The 22,219-nt window shown below is 37.5% G+C and overlaps 1 protein-coding gene and 2 long non-coding RNA genes across 4 annotated transcripts in view; 1 reads left to right on the plus strand and 2 right to left on the minus strand.

Annotated features, from left to right (window-relative positions):
* gdf11 (growth differentiation factor 11) overlaps positions 1 to 19,917 on the plus strand; it is a 40,631-nt gene extending 20,714 nt beyond the window's left edge. Inside the window, exons 2-3 of one of the 2 annotated variants that reach the window (XM_047346760.1) lie at positions 8,368 to 8,741; positions 15,548 to 19,917. In XM_047346760.1, the coding sequence (XP_047202716.1) occupies positions 8,368 to 8,741; positions 15,548 to 15,928 (755 nt within the window). In that variant the 3' untranslated portion in view covers positions 15,929 to 19,917. The remainder of the gene's footprint in view (positions 1 to 8,367; positions 8,742 to 15,547) is intronic. The other variant, XM_047346761.1, reaches the window with a different exon arrangement.
* LOC124856387 overlaps positions 1 to 22,219 on the minus strand; it is a 40,256-nt gene that overhangs the window by 5,239 nt on the left and 12,798 nt on the right. The window contains exon 2 of the long non-coding RNA XR_007035315.1: positions 15,776 to 15,929. This is a non-coding gene — a long non-coding RNA (uncharacterized LOC124856387). The remainder of the gene's footprint in view (positions 1 to 15,775; positions 15,930 to 22,219) is intronic.
* On the minus strand, positions 11,453 to 15,627 carry LOC124856388. The gene is made up of 2 exons (XR_007035316.1): positions 15,512 to 15,627; positions 11,453 to 14,912 (listed from the first exon to the last, which is right to left on the minus strand). It is a non-coding gene; the product is annotated as an uncharacterized LOC124856388 (long non-coding RNA).

Here is a 22,219-nt window from a genome sequence, read left to right on the forward strand (position 1 = left end):
TGGGGGGCTACCGTGCTCAGTCCTAATAGGAGTCTTGTGCCTGCCATTGTCCCATGGGAGACTTTTGAATGAAGGGGTCTAACTTCACACACACGCTGTCTCTCACACACACACAAACACATACCCCCCCAACATCCCTCCACCCCTCCATCCTCAGCTCAAGCTCGGCCTCCCCCACCATCCTCTCCTCTCCCTTGGGACCGGCTGAGAGACAAAGACGGAGTGGGGCTGGGGTTGGATGGGATGTTTGAGGGGGTTTGCCGTGGCCCCTGTCTTATTAGAAGGGTCGTGAACGTGTCACGATGATTAATATGCCGAGCTGCGTGGGGATACCCTAGAGTCACATTTATTCAATGTGAAGAGTCCCAAACACACACATTTGCCGCAAAATGGCACATTTGCATTTCCCATTAAGAAAAGAAATTATAAATATATATGCAAATGAAACTCCTATCTAGGATTGTGCCATTATGCATTATCCATTTGGGTATTAACAAAAGAATTTATCTCCCTGCACCATCTGAGCTGTGTTTTTACCTGATTGGCCTTTTCTTTTCACCCTAGCCTGCAAAGTTTGGTCAAAGTACATTGTATTGCACTTCAGTTGCATGGTAAATCGAGGTCTAAAACATTTTCCAATATCTTAAGATATTTTAGATTAATTTAGTCACAGGAACTACTTGATCATTCACATTGACACAAATGTATCATTCATTTTGGTTTTTATTGGAAAAAGCTGACAGCAACAGAAGATTTGGTCACAGCAACAGCCAACAGACCATTCATATAAACACTAAAAATGCTTGCGAAAAACTATTTTAATTAATAATTAATTCATTAAGAATGTATCACGTTTGAACAGCCAGCTTGTATTACTCAACTGCCCCCATCCATCTGTTTTCAACAGTTTAACTAGCTCCGTTCTCATCTACGCCTCAGTGACATTACAGCTAAAACCATTTAAATGGGCTGCGATTGTATGAAAACGAACAGATGGCGCTGTGAATAAAACCCCTATATTCTATATGCCTCCCCTTGCATGCATGTATAGGAGGCAAACTATGGAACACAGGTACCCAGGGACTAAACCAGATGTTTGATAGGCCCACCTGCAGGCCTGCTGTGTGTTGGCAGTAAAATTAATGCACTGCATATGCTGCAATTATACCACTGGGAAATAAGCAGCTGTAATAACGAAGCAGGCGACAGACACTTGAGGAGGAATATCAAACAATTCAGGGTTTTTTTGGCAAAAAAAAAGCAGTCAGTGGATTTTTTGCTTTGACTAAATATTAGGATTGCTTATTCTACTGAGAGTTTATATTATATTGTCAGGAGTAGGGATAAAGTAATTAACTGGTTTAATGATCCCTGTGATAATTTTAGATGATATTGAGCTTGGAGTGTGTTCACATATTTTAGATGATATTTTAGAATAAAATTACCATTAAAACACGAATGTCAACTGCTATACTAAAGTCTTGGTTTTTGATCATTAGTCAAAAGCAATAGCTCTGAAAGCTTTGAAAAACTGTCATATTTTAGCTACCAATGAACACCAAGTGTTAGATTTAAGCATGTTTTAGAATTTATACCTGTAGGTATAAGGAAGGGTTTTTGAAAACATTTTTGTCCTTATTACATGCAGAAGGAAACTGCATGACTTATCTGCTTACAGCACTGTAGCTCGTCATTTACCCTTTTGCATTTTGTGGTTTTAGTCATCTTGTGGCCATTTTTTTTTTTCAGGTATTGACTGTGTGTCAATTTGTACTTGCCAGGGATTCTTTTTAACATCTGCTTTGTAGTTTTCTATATTCTTTCATGGTTTACGGTAAGAAAAGGTGATTTTATGATTCAAATATATCTATCAACAGGAAGTCGATTATGGGTCGGAATTTGTCATACTGTCAGCTGGCCCAAATGGGGATCAGAACCAAAACAAATGGGAGTAGAGTATAATACAAAGTTTTCAGATAACAACAAACAAGTGAAATACAATTCAAATGAGATATGATCATTTTTATGCATTTAATATTAACTAATATGGCATGGTTGAAGTAAATGGGTTCGAAATGATTTGTTTACAGGTAGGCTATTTCTCAGATTTTAGTAAAACTGTTAGCTAACATGCTAGCTATTGCTAGCATATTAGTGAATGCTAGCATATGATGCAGCCTTAGTATAGCTAGCATGCTATTGTTTGTGGTTTAGCAAATTATAACATGTTAAAGTGGAACTAAATCCTAAATCAACTTTTCTCTGCAGATAAACTGTCTAAACTGGGCCTTAAGTGTGCTAGCTTTATGTTAATGTGCTATTTTGTTAAATTTCATGTAAACTTGTTTAATTCTGCAATATTTGTCCTAAAACCATCTTAGTGCTGCCCTCTTTGGGTTGAATGGTGGTTACTGCAATTGAAGTTTTCTATTGTTTCAAACAGTACAGGTTGGTACATGCTTATGTCATAGTCCCCGGAAACCATTTCAGTCCGACACAACCCTGTAGCGGCTTCGGGCATCGCTGAGTCAGTGCATGGAGTCAGTGGCTCGAACTGATAAGGGTCAGGCCCGCTGGGCTCCATAAAGCCTCTCTTAACCTCTTGTGAGGTTAAGAGAGATCTATCCATGGTGAAACTACCAGCGTTGCTCTGCTCACTCTCCATGTTTAAATTTGGCAAATTAAGATGGTTGTCAATTTTCCTTGTCTTCCTGACCAAATCCCCGCTTAATCCCCTCCGCTCATCCCCACACTTAGCTGTGCCCCTCAATGTCTCTTTGTCGTGCCCCTCAGTGTCTCTTGGCACTGCCCACTTTGGTGGCATTTTAACAAATTTTTCTGGGGGCGGAGTTATTCTTTTACATGGGGTTTAGTTCCACTTTAACCTGATGTTTGCATAGCATAAAGTGTTAGCTACTACTATGATTTTTAAGAAAGGTAGCTGATGCTTCAGCCTTCAGCCCTTGTCAGACTGTGCTAAATTGTCTTGCATTTAATTACCACCGTCATCCTCATCCCTATTGTTGGATCAGATATGTTTTTTACTTTTTTTGTCTTTCCATTTTCTTTTACCACTTAGTGCTGAATGGTAGGCACTAAGTGCCATTAAAACATTGGTACTACTACTATTAATGATAACAGTAGTGATGTTAATAGTGGTAATATTTATGCCTCAGTCTGTAATACAAAACTTGCACATTTTTAGCACATTTAATCAAAACTGTTATTACATCTATAACCATAATGAATTTACCCACAAAAATCATGACATGCAATTTTTATATCATTGCATCCCTAGTCAGAAGAGAGATTATGTTAATCCAGCAGGTGGTGCTGAACATCTTTACTTTTGCATCATGGACCAAATAAAGTATTACAGTACTGAGCTGGAACTTAGCAAATTTAGCAGGAAATTAAGCCATAAAAAGCACCCCCCCCCCCCCCCCCCACCCACCCCAGGCTTTCCCCTGAATATATGTTCTTGTTGCAAAAGAGAGTAGGTTCAGATGGAAGGATCAAATGTTCCCTCGGTTCTCTGTGCTTTACAAGCTAACGTTGCTGTTTTGCCACAAGTGGCTTGCTCCGCCAAGATGTAAAGTGTAATTAAGCTGCCGGCATTCATCTGTGCCTCGAGCCTGTACGTTTACAGGATCTATAAAGGCACAAATTGATTTCCCGTATCAATGCAGTCATTGTTTAACATGACCCAGCTCATGTGCAGAGCAGGTGTGTTTAATAACCAGGGACCTGAATTGGATCACTACAAAACAGGCTCTGCTTTCTCAAGTTACTTCGTCAGGCAGAGCTGAACCACTCCGTCTCTTTGGAGTTTTCTTTTTTTTTTATATGAACCCAGGGGAAAAAAACGAAAACTGCAGGCAAAAAGATAAGCTGCTGTCCCCAAAAGTAGAAACCCAAAAGCAAACTGCAGAATCATTCATTCCCAGTTTTGTCCCGATGAGCAAACACAACACTGGCCACGTTAATTGCTGCGACCTCAGCAACCTACTAACAGATGAGAACATTGACATATTGTTTGTTCAGCGTGAGACACTGTATAATTTACACTCACTAATGACTGTGCTTGGAAGTATGGGCTGAAGGGTCACGTCTGTCCCTGGTTTGGCCCTTATTCAGTGCAGAGGACAATTTATATCCCTGATTGCATGCCCATATTTCAAGTACAAAACTTGTTTAGATTAGAAAAACAAACCAAAAAATCTGAGTACCGTGTTCTGTTCTGATAAACAATTTACTATTGGCTGGAAAATCTCCACCCTTATCAAAACGAAACAAAAAGCCATCACTGATTCAGCACACGTTTCTTTTAAGGTTTTGAGTGATTCTCTGGTGAACAGGCACGATATGAAGAAAGACATATTACCGTCACCATAGGGTTGACCTTGACCTTCAAACTCAATCTGGCTGTTAGAGTTGCCCTCCCCTCCACCCCCACAGCACCCCCGAGATGTAAAGAGGCTGACAGTTTTGACCCCTGATCCCATTTCTTAACTAGGCTGAGGTGCCAAATGACCTTTTGATCCAGGAAGCATTTGCAGGTTGCCTGAGCAACCTCAGATTAAACTGTGATTGACAGATCCACACAGATTTCCCTTCTTTTTTAATAGGATTAATAAAAGCAACTACTTTACAAAATAAATGGTTTATCTTTGCTTTTGCTTTCTTCTCCTTTGTTTTTGTTTTTTGTTTGGGTCCAAATTTGATTTGTCAAATGTTCACCGAGAAAATAATGGCATAACTAGTCTATTGTACTGTGTTGCCAACATTATTATGCCAGAGAGATACAGAATACATTTCCCTAAATAAACGAACACTTTACATGGAAATGAATGTATGAATTCAACGAATGGAGGACATTAAATCAGATGGAGGTCTATGTAAATGAACCATATGCAGATCTGACATGTGGCACAAATCACAGAAATGCCCAAGCCGTGGATCATGACAGGAATAAATCTTTGTTCAAGGGTTCTCTGACATAACTCTGACTCCACAACCACAATATATTTCCAACAAAAGGCAGGCATTGGAGGAAAAAAAGGAATAAAACTTAAGATGTTTTATTTCTGCTTGATTTAATTTCAGGGTAGTCCATTTCATTAGGGCTGACCCATGGGAATCTAAGGTTACCATCTGGCCACTGGCCACCATTACTGATTCTTGTTTTAATATGCAAATGGTTCTGTTTTCCAACCTTAAAGTCATCACAAATGTACCCTCATTAAATGGACCAAAAAACCGACCCATGTGCATATGTAGGATGCAGCAGCTTTCGTGCAAATAGACAGAAGTATATTAAAAACAACAGTGCTCTGAATAAAATACATTACTGTTTTACAATATCAAACTGCAAAAACTAACACATATTATTTTGCTTGTCTTTAATTACACAGTCACTGCATTCTCACACTTGTTGGATTTGTAAGGGAGTATAAACAGAAGATAACATGACAAAATAAAAGGGTGCTTCTCCAGCCAAACAACAAAGATGTTAGTAGCCACAGTTCAGCAAAAATGTCCACAAAACCTTTTTATTTCACAGGCAAATTTTCCTTTAAGTCCTTTACCATCCAGCTCACTTTGAATTGTGGCAAGATACACATGGGTCCTTCTCCAAATTTGTTTATCACAGTTTCAGTTGTTTTAAACTTTTAAATATGGACCTGGTGGGCAGTAGTTTAGGCAAAAAGATTATTCATTTGTAGTCACAACCAACCTGTGAAGATCAGCATTCACATCTGCCTTAATTAAACAATGGGTATTCCTGTCTTTCGCATGTGAAGAGTGACTAAGCAAAATGTGCCTTTGTATCACATCATATTTTTACTTCAGGAAAGTCATGAAATGCTAATTAAAAGTTCTTAGATGCTCAAATCAATTTAAAAAGTAAAATATATATCACAAAAGTCCTTTGGTTACATTTATATTGTAAAAATATTTGGAGTGCATTGCTAGCTTGTTAAAAATAAAAATTTCTTAACATGGGACTGAATAAATATACGTAAATATTTTGGTTAAATGTGAAGTGATACAGCGTCAAGAGATGAGTTTATTTTAAGGTTTTTTGCACATCCTTCCCAGAGGTGCCTGTTATTGAGGAGGATGCTATAGTTGTAGCTTTGGGTTTATGATCTAAATGAAAAATATACATTCAAATATACATTTTGCCCCAAGTGCATGAGGAAACAAAACTCATTGCTGTACAACATTGTAAATGGTTTTTCACCATGTGCAATGGTTTCCTTACACAGTCCAGAAACTTTAATGCTGTTTAGTTGTAAGTTCTTAATTGTTTTGGTGTGCATGTGTGTGGATGGCTACTTATCCGTTGTATTGTGTCTTGGACTCATCATAAGACCAGGAAGTACTCCCTGGTCTTATGATAGGTTCATAACCCTCACAGGTGGGTTTAGGAATGGATGGATGAGGGCGCAGCACTGGTGGTGTAGGGGTTTAAACGTGCGACCCATGGCTTTGGTCCTCTACTTGAAGTGTTTTGGGTTCCATAGTGATCTAGTAGGTCACACTTTTTGCACAAGTACTGCACAATTGTAAAGTAGGAAGAAAAGGACAAAAATTAGAAAAGTGAGTTAAGCATTTGTTTTCAGACCCCCGAATAAAATTTTTAAAACCACACCTCACTGCACGTTCAGCTACAAGTATTTTAAGGTTGTCTTTACCAGATTTGCACATCCAGACACTAAAATATTTACCAATTCTTCTTTGCAAGATACAGTAGCTCAAGCTCAGTCAGTTTTGAAGGAGACTATCTGTAAACATCCCTTTTCAAGTCTTCTTACAGATCGGCATTTTGCTTAGACCATTCTAGCACATGAATATTCTTTGATCTAAGCCAGTAGTTGTCCTGCTGGAAGGCAAATTTTCCAGTCTCAAGTCTTTTTCCGCCTCTAACAAGTTTTCTTCGAGAGCTGTCTTGGATTTACCTTCATCCATCTTCAAATCAGGTTTGATAAGCTTCCTGCTGAAGAAAGGCATCTCCACAGCATGATGCTGCCACCACGAGGTTTCACTGGGAGCATAGTGTGTTCAAAACTAGGAGCAGTGTTGGTTTTCTGAAATACGGGCCTCACATGTTTGCTGTGTCCCCTACTTGGGGAAGATGGCTTTCTTTTGTCACTCTTTCATAAATAGCTAATTTGTGAAAGGCACAACTAATAATAACCCTGTCAACAAATCATCCCACTTAAACTTTGGATTTGCCACAGCTTCTCCAGAGTTACTACCCATTTCTAGGCTGATTCTCTGAGTAATGATCTCCAGCCTGCATCTTGTTTTGGTCCATTCAAAAAAGACATTCTTGGTTAATTTTCATTACATACAACAGTCTGATTTTCTGAGGTATAATTCTTTTCTACTTTATGCAGATGATGATGAGGAAGATTTTACTTCCTAGGAAAAAGCTCAAAACATATGTTTGCAGGAGATAACAAGTCTTTATGTATAAAAAGCATCAGCAACCTATTGTTTATTTTTTCCTGGTCTTCATGGTCAGTTTTCACAAGAGTCCAAGGCTTTATAAGATGAGTACAAACCTGCAAAATTTGATAATCATTTAAATTTTGAGCATTTCATTGCAGTATGCTGTATGTGTGCTCGGTTTGTCAATGTAATTGATATTTTGAGATAATCAATACTAGAAAAATTATTTAGTCAAAGATACTCATTTGCCTCAAAAATTGATACAAACTGATTCATTCAGTCAGTCATTTTCTACCGCTTCTTCCACAGTGGGTTGCGGGGAAGCTGGTGCCTATCTCCGGCAGCCTATGGGTGCAGGGTACCCCCTGGACAGGTCGCCAGTCCATCGCAGGGCAAAACACAAACAACCATGCACACACTCATTCATACACCTAAGAGCAATTTAGAGAGACCAATTAACCTAACAGGCATGTCTTTGGACAGTGGAACCCACGCATGCATGGGGAGAACATGCAAACTCCATGCAGAAAGACCCCCGGCCGGGAGTCAAATCCAGGACCTTCTTGCTTCAAGGCAACAGTGCCACCAACTGTGCCACCGTGCAACCCTGATCCATTCAAATTTAGTCAAATTGTCGCACGTCTTCTGGCAGCAGCGCTGCATTAAGCGGCACTGAGCCCCTCCGCTTCCTGTAGCCTTACCTGATCAAATCAGTGAGCTGATTGAAATAATTGCTTTATCTTACTAATTGCTTTAGCACACTAAAGATAAGCAGTTATGAGTAAATAAAATAATTGCATGACCAAATCAGAGGCACCCACTTCCATAAAGGATATTCACATTTATACTTTTATCTTATTGTACCCTACTTGCAAATTCAAAACAGGTCTTTCTTTTGTTCCACAGCGGAGCCCCTGGTGCAGGTGAACGGGAAGCCCAGCTGCTGCTTCTTCAAGTTCAGCCCTAAACTTATGTTCACTAAGGTGCTGAAGGCCCAGCTGTGGGTGTATCTGCGACCGCTGCAGCAGACCTCCACCGTCTATCTGCAGATCCTGCGATTGAAGCCTGTCACGGAACAAGGCAGCCGTCACATCCGCATCCGCTCTCTCAAGATAGAGCTCAACTCCAGGGTCGGCCACTGGCAAAGCATTGACTTCAAGCATGTGTTGCAGAACTGGTTTAAACAGCCCCACACCAACTGGGGAATCGACATCAACGCCTTTGATGAGAGCGGCAATGACCTGGCAGTTACCTCGCTGCGACCCGGGGAGGAGGGGCTGGTAAGGATCCTCAGACCTGTCCCCAGGGCCAGGGAGGGGATTTACATCCACCATAGCTCACTTTTATGCAATTCATATAACAGGCCAAGACAGGCAGCCTCGGTCCTGCTCAGAAATTAGGAGAAACCTTTAATTAGTGACTCATTTGTATTTGTCCTGCAAATCATTATAATTTATCTGAACAGGTTTGAGCTTCTGCATGTTTTTTTCACATTAGAGTAGACTACTTATATGATCATCACATAAACAACTGCATGGGCTCTTTTCACAGTCACTAGCCTTATGAATAGTTTGGCACAATTTCTCAACGCCACAACCAGAAGGTCATAGGACAGATGTCAGACAAAAGTCTGAATTTATATTATCCTCATAAAATGTCATACAGTCTCAAAAAGGTGCACATACCGAATCCCAGAAAATGTCATTTTGTGCCAGTGTGTCCAAAACAGACTGTGAGGCCTAATTCACTAAATAAATTTCAACTTTTATCTACAGTCAAGATTTGACTTGGATTTCTGCTCCTAAGACTTGAGTCAAGCATTTGACTACTGCTATAAAGACCTAAGACTTGACTTGGACTCATTCTCTTTAAAGTCTTGAGACTTGACTTGGACTTGTTTACATTCTAAAGACCTCCATCCACTTTAAAGAGTAAAAGGAAGCAGCTCAGCAAGCCAGAGACCGCAACTCTGACAAAGATGTGAATATTCTCTTGCGAAAGTCTGTGTTTGATTTATTAGCAAGAAACATTTGTTTTTAATTTATATTCATCTTAGTTGTGGCATCATACTAATGACCACACAGATTTCTCTCAATTTGAGACTTGACTTTAACTTTAAAGATTTGACAACTGACTTTGACTTGGGCTTCAAAGACTAAAAACCTGACATGCAGCTACATACTACAGACTCAAGACTTGACTTGTACTCGCACTCGAAACCCTCAAGACTTGACCTGGACTCATGCTCTCAAAGGACTAAAGATTTGACTTAAAATCCCTCTCTAAAGACCGAGGACTTGACTTTGTCTCGCATCTCGAGGGCTTGAGACTTGGACTGAGTCTCTAAAGATAAGAGATTTGACTAGGATTTGCTTTTTAAAGACTCAAGACTTGATTTGCACTATAAAGACTTGAGACTTGACCTTTAGCCATGGTCTGAAGACAAGAGAGTTGTATCTTTTGCAACCAGGGGTGCAAGTAAGCTACAGGCCATATATACTCCTCTAAAAGGAAAACAGTCTATTAATGCAATAAACCTAAATATTCTTAAAAAATAAATATCCATGTGTTAAATTAGGCCTAAGGATTAAAAAGTACATGCTGACAGAAATGCAATGTTATTGGCAGACTAGATGGCATGAACTAAATGATGAAATATTTATTTTAACTATTAGACTTGACTTTGTCCAGAAGACTCGAGACTTGGCTTTGTCTAAAAGACTTTGAGACTTGATTTGGACTTAGAAAAAAGAACTTTTAAAAGTGTTTTGTCATTGTGGAAATAGAAATTAGGTGTCTTCAGCCAATTTTATATTCTTATTAAACTAGATTGAAAACACAGATACTTTGTTTGGATCCAAAACTATTTAGGTCGATTTTTATTTTTTTGTGATATACAAATTTATATTTCCTATTTTTCCTCTCAGCCCAACAATGGCAAAAGATTAAATTCCTTTTAAATTTATCATAACATATAAACAATAAATAAAACAATATTAGGTCCGTTGGATTCGTTTTTAGATTATTTTATGGTAAAACTCTGGTTCTTTCTTGATAAATAGGCTTGCACAAATGAGTATAAACTTCAGCCTCGAAGCAAAAGCCATTGGTGAGCCATTAATCTAGTTAGAGTTACTGAACCTGACAGTTAAATACAACATCTTTGTTGAATTATGTAGGCCACTTACCCTCGTTAAGCAATGCCAAATATTTACTAAGTGGTTATTTGGGTCAGATCTCCAGAAAACATCAGAGGTCAGCTCTGGTGCCTTGGCCAATAAACCGCTGCCCTTTGAGCACACAGCAGTGTGCTTTATTGTTCTTAACCAAAGACAATAAATCCAAAACACAGGAGGGTGTGTACAATATCACCAAACACAACAATCCAGAAAAGAAGACAAACAAACTTCTCCTTGATCTTCTGAGTGATTTTCCAAAGTAAAAGCCAACCCAGCATCACCCCAGCAGCGCTTTCAGCTTATTTCCTTTTTTGAATGCATCACAAAAAAAACTGTGCTGCAGCCCAGCTGGAATCACTGAGGGTAGAAGGAGGCTTTGTAAAACAAACATGCTGAAGTAAAATATTTGATCTGTTGGCTGCACCCAGAGGTCAAGGTTATGGTATCCTGCAGATGACCTTATAGGTCAGAGGTCAAGTCAAGCATACAGAGTGACCCATTTGTGTGGGTAAAAGCTTGTTTCTTTTTGTGCCCATTGAATCAGCCCTTAAGCAGTGCATTGTGTTTATTCTTAGAAATGACAGATTAATTAAATTATACTTCTTGTCAATTTTGCCAATGCGTAGGAGCTCATTATTAAAAGTTGTTTTTGACACGTAGAAGCAAGACAATGAAAAGCAAAATGAAAACCATCAGGATCTATGATCTAAATCATGGGCTCACCACATATTTTAGTTGATTTAAACTATCCTTTAAAGTAAGATTGCTTTGAATTATTATACAAAAATGTTAGCACAAATTCCAGGTCAGAATCACTTCCCAGACATTTTATTTGTAAAAGTTGTTATAAAATCTGCAAAAATATACATATCCACTTAAATACATACAGATAGATGGCATTTTTTATTCCCTCCATCAATAAACCAACACAATTACAGAGATATTTTCTTTGAAACTTTAAGACAAAGACATCCCCCATGACAGAAACAGGAATCCATTGTCAGTTCTGACTCACCTAATTTCATTAGTTTCTACTGGAAAACCTTCTTTCCTCATAAGAGTTTCCCAGCAGTGCACTTTGATGAAGAAGGTGGAATCTTTGTTGTTTCTGATTTTCTGACCACATTCAGCGTTGGCGTGTGACTGAACTTAGACTGTTGGTCCACACTGTTCATCTCATGGGTGTGAAGTGTCTCTACCAGGTCCAGTAGGTGGTAATACTGTGATGGTTTTCATTATTGGCTATTTCAAAAAGTGTGTGTGTCCTTCTTATTGATGTGGATTTTTGGGAACAGTTACCTTATACCTTATCTCCTCAAAACAAGCATCCTTGTTTTCCTTCTGATTTCAGTGGCTCTTGGAATTTATTTGTTGCTCTGTTGCTTCTTGATGGCAAATTTTGAGTTTTGTTGTCCAGTATTTGCCTCCTTAGGATTTTTTCTGTTTTTGCTTTTTAGTCAGACTTAAATGTTTCAAATCATCCAACAAATTTAAGGGAAAAAAGTTTTCCAAACCAATCTGATCATATGTGAAAAAGTAATGGACCCCTCAACCAAAATGATGGTTCCCCCACCCTTGGAGGCAACAATTGACATCAAGTGTTTGTGATGACTGGAAATAAATCTTTAACATGACTTTGGAGGAAATTTGGTCCACATTTCTTTGCAGAATTGTTTTAATTCAACCACACAGGAGGGTTTTCGAGCATCAAAGTTATGCCATATCATCTTGTTCAGATTTATTCTAGACTTTGATTAAGCCACTCCGAAACCTTTTTTTTTTTAGTTATTCAGAGGTAGAGTTGTTGGTGTGCTTTGGATCATTGTCCTACTTGATAAGACCACAAACGGATGGTCGGACATTCTCCTTCAGGATCTTCTATGAGAGAACAGAGTTCATGACTTCATCAACTACAGCAAGTCATCCAGGTCCCAATTCAGTCATGCACCCCCAGACCACCACACCATCACTACCATGTTTGGCTGTTAGTGTGTCATTGCTTCTGTTACTCCAGATGTAACAGGACATACACCTTCCAGATGTTCCACTTTTGTCTTGTTGATATTTTTTTGGTAAATGTGAGATGGGCCTTGTGTTCTTTATGGTTGCAATGGTTTTGCCTCCCATGGAGGCCATTTTTTCCCTCTCTCTGTTTCTTGTTATTTAATGATGAACACTGAACTTAACTGAGGCAAGTGAGGCCTGTAAGGCTTTAGATGTTCTGGGTTCTTCTAGATGAACTTTTGGAGTAATTTTGGTAGAAAAGCACTGCTAGGAAGGTTTACCACTCTTCCATGCTTTTTATGTTTGAGGATAAGGAGTCTCACTGTGGTTTGCTGGAGTCTCGAAACCTTAAAAAATTATTTTTCTTTAGGTCTGACAATAATCAGGCCTGTTGTGGTTAGTGAAACTGAACCAAAAACATTTTTAATCACAATTATTAACAATTCCTGACTATATTTTCATATAGGGCCAAGTTGGTTTGGACAGCTTATTTTCTTTAATAAGTAAAATCCTAATTTGAAAACTCAGAAAACATTTTTATCAGTTTATTTTTGTGTGAAATCAAATTTTTTTGGAATATCTGAAACACTTAAGAGTGACAAAAAAAGCTAAATTAACGTTTTTGCAACATTGTATGTGTCATGTCAAAGCACAGAGTCTGTGCAGTTTGAACAGGGTGTGATCTGTACCAGTAAATAAACCAGCAAGATTTACATCACATAGGTCTGTCAGTCGAAAATAAAACATGAATCTCACTTTAGGCTTGTGCTGAGTAAACTTGTTGCATTCAATTAATTATTTAACCTTGTGCACAAAAGCATGTCCAAACTGCAGACTGATTGTTCAGTGTCTCTTGTTTTAAATTTAAAACCACTTTGACTCTCTAGTCAGGTTGATGCAGTTCTGTGTGGAAGAACAGCAAAATTACAGAGAAGCTAATATAAAGCAACAGCATATACAGTGCCCCACAATTGGGACTTATATCCAAAATAATTTTGGCAATGCATTTAACAAAAGATTTTCTAAAAGAGATTCTATCCAGCAATCATGTAGGAAAAGTAAACAAAAAACAATCACAGATATTAAAGAAAACCATTTTATAATTAACAGCCTAATATTCCAGCTTTGTTAAAGATATTTTAAAAAAAAATGTATTTTCCTTTTTTCCTATCGAGTTAGGGAAAACATATTATGTTAAACAGATTATGCAACCGAGTGTGCAGTTAAAAGGGTGCTTGCAGACCTCAAGGGGCTGTTGCACCCAGGTAGATCAAAGAAAACAGCTTCAAGACAGAAAACTCAAAGAAATATGGTTTGAAAACAGAAAATGCATAACAAAACAAATAAAAGACAGACGGGCAGAAATGAAAGTCAGTGTTAGTGAATTAACAGTGTGAAATTGGCTGATGAAGTGAAATTTATGTCAAGAAAAGCAAAACTACAAGTATCGATAACATCATTAACACCAACTGGCTGAAGAGAAGACGTCATTGATCTACATTATGCAAGGAGATGAAGGTGGTGTTGGTTTGGAGTCATCCTTGTTTATGTTACCATTACTTTCCCCTACACATTGGATAATTAATTTGATTTTAAAAAAGTGCTATTATTTACAACTATACATTTCATTTATTTAAGGTATTTTTAGGTTGTGTCAAATACTTGTGGTTTATTTTGTCAACAAAATTAAACAGAAAGTTAAACATCTCCCACTAAACTTCGTTAAAAAAATAAAAGTACATTTATCACTTTGAGAAAGGCTAGTGTCACACTGGCAATGAAAACCTTGAAGCCGACATAAACTAAACTAAGATAACTACTATTATAGCTCTATAGCTAGGTTTTGTAAAACAACTCAAACCTTTTACCAATGTTATAACAGTAGTCTATTACAAACACTGTAAACACTCAGTTGTAAAGACATGAAAAAATAGTTAAAATGTGTAACTCTTGTTTTATATACAATTTAACCCAATCCACAAAATAATTATCAGACAGTTTGACTTAGTAGAGAATAAAGGCCATTTGGTCTTTAATAACCTGAATAAAAACCCAAAAATTCAATACTCTGAAATTGTAGGTATTACATAAGATCAATAAAAAATACATTTTTAATGCAGAAATGTAATATCATGGTTTACATGATCATATAGAAGACAATCATACTAGACTGATGTCCAGCAGAGAGTCACTGACAACCTCCACCAGGACGGTATGCCACCAAAGGTCATCTGTAAAGAAGCTGGCGGTTCACAGAGTGCTGTATGCCTGCATAATATTAGAAAGTTGAGTGGATGGAAAAACAGTTGTAGAAAGGTACACAAGATCTGACCAAACACCCAAACTCTGGTCCAAATTGCAAATGAACCTTGATATCGAGCCAACCAGAGAGAGGCAGTGATGTCTCCAATACATAGGATTTATAGACATGAGATGTGAAAACCTTTAAAAATCTTGCCCTCCAGTGTTCTTTGGTGCTTTTTAATGTGTGAAAGTGATCTAGGTGTGTAATTTTTACACACCCAGTCGTACAGAGACATCCAGACTACCCTGGAGTAAAAGTGCCCTAATTAACACTTGAAATATGTCACTCATCACCTCGTGTATAATGCATCTATTTTTCATAAGAGTTCCACTTTTTGATTTTAGTTACTGAAACAATTAACATTTTGATGGTATTCTGATCATATTGAGATGCACCTTTATTATAAGTTACATGGATGTCAAAGTGTGTAGTGAAGTACAACTTTGTTTTATGTCAGTTTTCTATATTAAATTGCTAACATCACACAGTATTTGTCTTAAAAAAATCAGCAGTTTGTCACATTGTTGTGTATTTTATTGTGTGGTTGTTCTCTTATAACCACCTCTTTCTGTCGCACTCTCCCTCCCCCTGATTCCAGCAGCCGTTCCTGGAAGTGAAGGTTCTTGAGACCACCAAACGTTCTCGAAGGAACCTTGGATTAGACTGCGATGAGCATTCCACTGAGTCCCGCTGCTGCCGCTACCCTCTGACTGTGGACTTCGAGGCGTTCGGCTGGGACTGGATCATTGCCCCCAAGCGTTATAAAGCCAACTACTGCTCCGGCCAATGCGAGTACATGTTTATGCAGAAGTATCCGCACACCCACCTGGTTCAGCATGCCAACCCGCGCGGCTCCGCAGGGCCCTGCTGCACCCCGACCAAGATGTCCCCGATTAACATGCTTTACTTCAACGACAAGCAGCAGATTATCCATGGCAAGATCCCAGGGATGGTGGTGGATCGATGTGGCTGCTCTTAGGCTGCAGAAGGAGATACACACACTTACGTTCAGATCTCAATAAACCACCCAAAACCCCTATGGAGCTCTCTAGGCACCAGATATCACTTTTGCTCTGCCACAGAAACATCCTGTTGGGTTTCCATTTTTTCCAGTAATTAATTTGATTCTAACTGTATAAAAAAAAAAGTTATAAATGAAAACAAGAATCAAAAAAAGAACTAAAGATGGAAATACGGTATATTATGAATGATTTGGGTCTGGTTGTGGAGCAGCCTCAGAAAACGGCAAGACAAAACTATGTTATAGAGTACATGTTAGTTTTGTGATTTTTATTTTGTATGGCATCTTTGTGAAGTGTCCAGGTTATGGGAATGTGTTGACAGGTGACATGAGTATATTTCATCAAGCAGCATCAGTTTTTAGAGTCGGTTTCAAAATATTTAATTCTCAATTACTTACTTCCAGGAAATAATTTTATCCATTTAAATATTTGCAAGGTGGGGGGGCGGCAGGATCATAATCATTTTGCAGTTCATTAATTTTAAAGCAACTCCATAGCTGCAACAAATAATAATAATAATGTGCAGAGGTTTTACATGTTGAAAAAATGTTTGGACAAATCCGAAATGTTGTTTACAAATGTTTAGAAATCTAAAATGTTGTGGAGATCAAAAACCAAACCTATTGTTAATTGTTAAATTATGTCCTCCCAATTAATTCAGCAAAATCTCAGTGAAAATTAATAGGAAATATTTAACCATTAACGCATCAGAAACTTGGAAGAGAAGAAATTGCAGCCCTGCAGGATTACAAGAAAACACCATAATTTTTCAATATTAAGTAGAAAATCACACTTAACCTCTGTTGTTTAAAAAGACATAGAGAAAATACATTATTTCTTTATTTAAAAACAGTTCAAGCTCCATATGTAATCAGACACAAAAAATGAACACTATAACATAGTTCGGCTTACAGTACCGGTGGGAAGCTCATCATGGGTGTGGATGTCATTTTAATTTGGATTTGTTGTTAATATTTATGTATTTAGATACAGGCTAAAATATATACATTTGCACAAATATTGAGTTGAATGTCGCTTACCAAGCTGCAGAGAACCTACATCCTTTTATTTTACCCATCAGCAAGCTTCTGGTACAATTGTTGCAGAATATTGGACCACTCTTCTTTTCAGAATCAGTAGATCTCATTTAAATTGTTTTTATTTTTACTTACCAGGATTGAGGTCTAAGCCATTCTAAAAGCCCAATGTTAGCCAGTTTTATCCATTCCAGAACCAGTTTTGATCTGTGTTTTGGATCATTGTCCTACTGGAAGAACCATTTATGTCCAAGTTTTAACCATGTATCTTGTGGATTTGAGGTGAGGCTGAAGAATTTGGAGGTTGTTCTCCCTCTTCATCATTGCACCTACTTTGTGCAATGCTGCAGTATCACTTGCAGCAAAACAACTACACAGCATGATGGTACCACCACCATGCTTGGCAGGTGGTACAGTGTTCCCAACTTTGAAAGTACTAACTTTACTCCACCAAACATTCTTGCAACTTGCAACTCTCCTGGATTGTTCATATTTATCCTAACTTATGTCCTTTCCTCTGATGATGACAGTTTGCATCAAAGTGCCGATACGTGGACATACTGAAACTGAGTATTGCAACAGAACAATGAAACAAAACACACATCAAAACTGGTTTTGCAGTAGACAAAGAAGGCGGGCAGTAAGCATGTGGAATGGCCCCAACTTAAACTTGATTGAAAATATATTAACTAAAAAGCTGGGAAACCCATCAAATTTAAATGAGCTCAACCAATTTTGCTAAGAAAAGGAGAGAAATATCTAGCCATAACTTTACCAGAAGCTTACTAATGGCTACAAAAAGGGAGTAGTTTCTCTGAGGAAGATATAATGAAATATTAATCAGAGTGTAGTTTTATATATATATATATATATATATATATATATATATATATATATATATATATATATATATATATATATACATATATATATATATATATTTTTTTTTTAAGCCTCTGTATACAATTTTGACCATTCGTAAAACCTTGTACTCCTAAATCTTGTTTTTAAAATTATCGAAGGTCTCTTTTATACACTCGTTAAACCCTGAAAAAGGAATAATAAAAATGTGTCATTATGAGTGCAAACTCAATATGACATTCATGCCCATGGTGTGCATAAAAATCGGACCAGAACTGTAAATAAGCTGGAAGTAGTGAAAAATATTTTTATCTCTAAAAGTTCCTCTATTTTGCATTTATGTAAAAAAAAAAAAAAAAACACTTAAAAGACGTTAGCTATTTTACTCCTGTATCGTTAGCATTTTTTCCTCAATGCTAGAGAGTGAGCAGTAGTGCTGTTATTAAAATTATTGCTCCCATAACTCACAACATACCACTAAGTCTGTAACTAGAATGGAATAAAATAAAATAAAAACAAAAGAGACCGGAATCATAAGCAGCTTTAGTTTAGAGAACATGTTGGATTGCATTTTGAAAAGCCCCCATCCATCTCAGCCTCCACTGCATCATCATCATCATCCCCATCATTATAGAGAAAATAATGTTAGTGCTTAAGCAGAGTAGATTAGTATGCTCGAAGCTTGTCTTTGTCTCCTGGATGTCAAAGCAAAGATATCCTTTTGTTATAAAAACGAAAGCACTATGCTGTTGGATAAAGTGAGAGCCTTCTGACATTATATATAAATGATATATGTATATATTAAAAAAAGGGGTTACAAAAACCCTTTTGGGGGGCACTCTACCTTACCAACAATAAATTTTGCACTATGGGACGTTCGTGGCGTGAGGAGCTGAAGTGTTGTTTGCGTTTTATCAAGCACAAGAGAGCTTGTACAGTATAGGATAAAAAAAGAAATATTCATGCTTCTGGTGATAAACCAGAAAAGTAGAGAAGTTTTCACTTCTTTTTTGATACCATCACATTTTCCTGACTTTGTCTGAAGCGGGGGCCTGTCCATACTCCCACACACTTTGATTCAATCTGGAACCTGGATGTACTGTAAAGGCAGCCTTAAAGGCCTCTGTTCCCACTTAAACCGTGTGTAATATATGTCTGGATCTATGGAAATGCTTTAACTGGAAATGGCCCACCCATCAACCTTAATTTGTTTTTGTGTTAGAAAGATTGAAAACTTTTAACTTAACGTATCATCTGTCTCGTACTTTTTTTTTGCTTTTGTGCGTATTGTAAATGAGAGCAGCCATTTTAATAAAAAAAAATGGGAGGAGTATCCAGGGATCGTTAGCCAAAGTAGAGGACGACGAATTGTGTGCCATAACCTTTGTGATTGCAGGAACATGCTAGAACATTTCAAAGGGAGGAAAAGGCTGGTTTAGGGGCTGTGGTTTAAAAAAATGATCGGTTATTTATTACTTACAATGCATTTCCAAGTCTGTCTACCTCACTTTAGCTTTCAAATACTTTTTTTCTTCCAGAAAAATCAGTGCAAACATAAAACTAAAACATAAAAGAGCCACATCCCCTCCAAAAATTTTGACGCATAGCACAGGGTCCCCTTGCTCTCAGGTTCAGGTTAAGTTGCTAACAGAGTGACTGACGGACATGCATGGTCAAAGGAAAAGAAATTAGCTGTGCCCACCTCTGTGGTTTAACTATGTTCAAAGCTGTTGAGAATTTTGTTTTAGTGTTTTTAAACTTGTATGTCTGAGAGTTTTTGTTTTGTTTTCATATAAATATATGAGAGTAACAAATATCTATGTAAATACAACCCAAATGTTAACTTTTATCATGTTTTGGACAGGTTCACCGCTTCTAACTGTGTCTCTCTGTTCCCCTTCATACCTGTTATTTGTGTAGTGAAAAAGAAAGGAAATCACCCCATCTCTGTAGTTTAATGGATGTGTATAAATAACTGTATTATTTTTGCCTTTTGTGGTTTATTTACTGTCATTTTCTTTTGTACAATAAATCATTTATTTAGCTTATGTGGTTTACGTTGTGTTGTGTTATTTATTCTCATTATTGCGTGCATGTGTAGAGATTTAACTTCAATATGAATAAGAACAAAAGACAAAATTGTTTGCGGGATAACAAAATGCTTAAACATGCATCAAACCATTTTCTAAATAGTCTACCAACTTATTTTTGTTTATCCCAAATGTAATTATAGCTTTCATTTTGTTGTGTTACAGAAAAACCAAGTAATTTTAGGACATAAATACATACACATAAATTTAGATAAATGGGGGTTTTGTGTGTTCCTTAATTTTTTTTAGCCCAGTCCAATTAATTAATGTTAAATGCTAGATACGTGTACTGGTAGTAAATGTGCAGCTAATAGGTCGCAGACGTTTCCTTTTAGTAAATCTTTTTTTAATAAAACTACAATGGCTGGAGTTGTTGCTTTTTTAACTAGGTGTTGTGACATGCTTATGAAATATGTAACTATAAAGCTAAAGACAACCTTTTTATTAAATGCAACCAAGTAATTTGCAGGGCATTCTTCTTAATGTATGTATGCAAGAAAGCCTGAAAATCTTAACATACCTTTAATAAAACAGAGTCTGCACTGCCATATTTGGAGTGATGACTCATTGTCTGGAGCATGACTGCCCATTGTTGTTAGCAGAAAATTAATAGTTTTGTTAATAAAATAAAAAAAAAGGAATTTTAACAGGAACATACTACATAGATGAATGGCTTCTTACTGGGAACCCAAAAGGAAGGAGAGATCACACATTTTTCCTTTCAAGCTTTTGTTATGTAGGAAAGACAAGTGGGATTCATGAAAGGGCCAGAGGAGGGAACTGTCTTCACCAAACAAGAGTGATCTCTGCTCAAAACCCTTCTTGTATGACTATGAACCAGCTTTTGGGATATAATATGGTTTATAGCTGAATTTAGGTTTTGAGAGGAGGAACAAAGCAGAGGAAAGACAACACAACAACGTTCATGTCACAGCCACCTCAGATAGCTCAATGGATTCAGCAGTCAGACCATCAAAGCAAACACAGGTGCAGGAGTATGAAGTTTACCAGAAAAATGTTTACTATGGTTTTTACTTCTTATATGTCCTCTGTCAGTAAAAATGTTCTAGTGCCTTTTGATCAGGATATTAAATAACTCAATAGCTGCTTTCTAGAAACTTTTTCACACAAGGTTTTAGCCATGGTAATTAGCTATAGCTCCTGGACTCTCAACAAACTCTACCTAGAGTGCTGTGAGAAAGTAGTTTTACCCTTACAGATTTCTTCTGTTTTTGCTTTTCTGTCACAGACAAAAATAACCTGAGTAAACATAAAATGTAGTTTGCAGAGACGAGTTTTGCCCTACTCTTTTTTGCAGAATTGCTTTAATTCAGCCCGTTCGGAAGGTTCGAAGGTTCTCAATTAGAATTAAGTCCAGGCTTTGGCAGGACCACAACACCTTCATTTTGGTTTTTTCTTTGTTTTTGTTTTTAATGATTTATCCAGAGTTGGACTTGCTGGTGTTCTTTGGATCAATGTGCTGCTTGGTAACCTAGGCAGCTTGACCTAAAGATCCCCATCTGTCCTCCCAAACAGAAAAAAAATACATATTTCTAGGAGCATGTATGGTCACTGCAATCTCTGGCGCTCATTTTCGCTTCCATGATTAAAAAATGAAATTAGGATGTATAGTCTCTCCAGCAAACTCTGGGTCAGCCCTGGGCTCTCCTCCTAGTGTGATGTCAGAAAACCTTCAAAGTGAGGCACCCAGAAGGTGTGCTAATTCATTTCCAAACCACCTTAACTGACTGCTTTCGATTAAGTGCAGTGGTACCCCACCATGTTTGTTGGAGCTAAAGCCATCCTACAAATCATTTGAACCAGACAACCAAATTCTCATAACCTCCTCAGCAGCTTCACTAAGGGAAAGATCTGATACACTGTTCCATGGACAGGATGAAAGTCACACTTGTCCTCCTGAATCCAAAGTTCAACAATCAGAGCCTTCTTTTTAAAAACTGTGAGTAAACTGTTTCAAGCAGGCTGAGAAGTATGATCCCTCTCTTTGGTCCCAGTTCTTGAAGTCTGGGACTACCACCCTGATCTGCCACTCCACAGGTGTTGTCCTAATCCTCTATGCAACATTGAAAAGGAGTGTCAACCAAGACCATATCCAACAAATCTCATTCATCCCAATAATACAAAAACAACAAAACTGAAAACTAAAGTGACTAACACATCTCAATGTCCTAAAGTCCTAAACTCAATATCGAAAAGTTTTTTTATTTATCTTTTTGGTGTTTCAGAAGCAGTGTAATTA

This window comes from Girardinichthys multiradiatus, chromosome 20 (assembly GCF_021462225.1).
Source record: "Girardinichthys multiradiatus isolate DD_20200921_A chromosome 20, DD_fGirMul_XY1, whole genome shotgun sequence".
NCBI lineage: Eukaryota > Metazoa > Chordata > Actinopteri > Cyprinodontiformes > Goodeidae > Girardinichthys > Girardinichthys multiradiatus.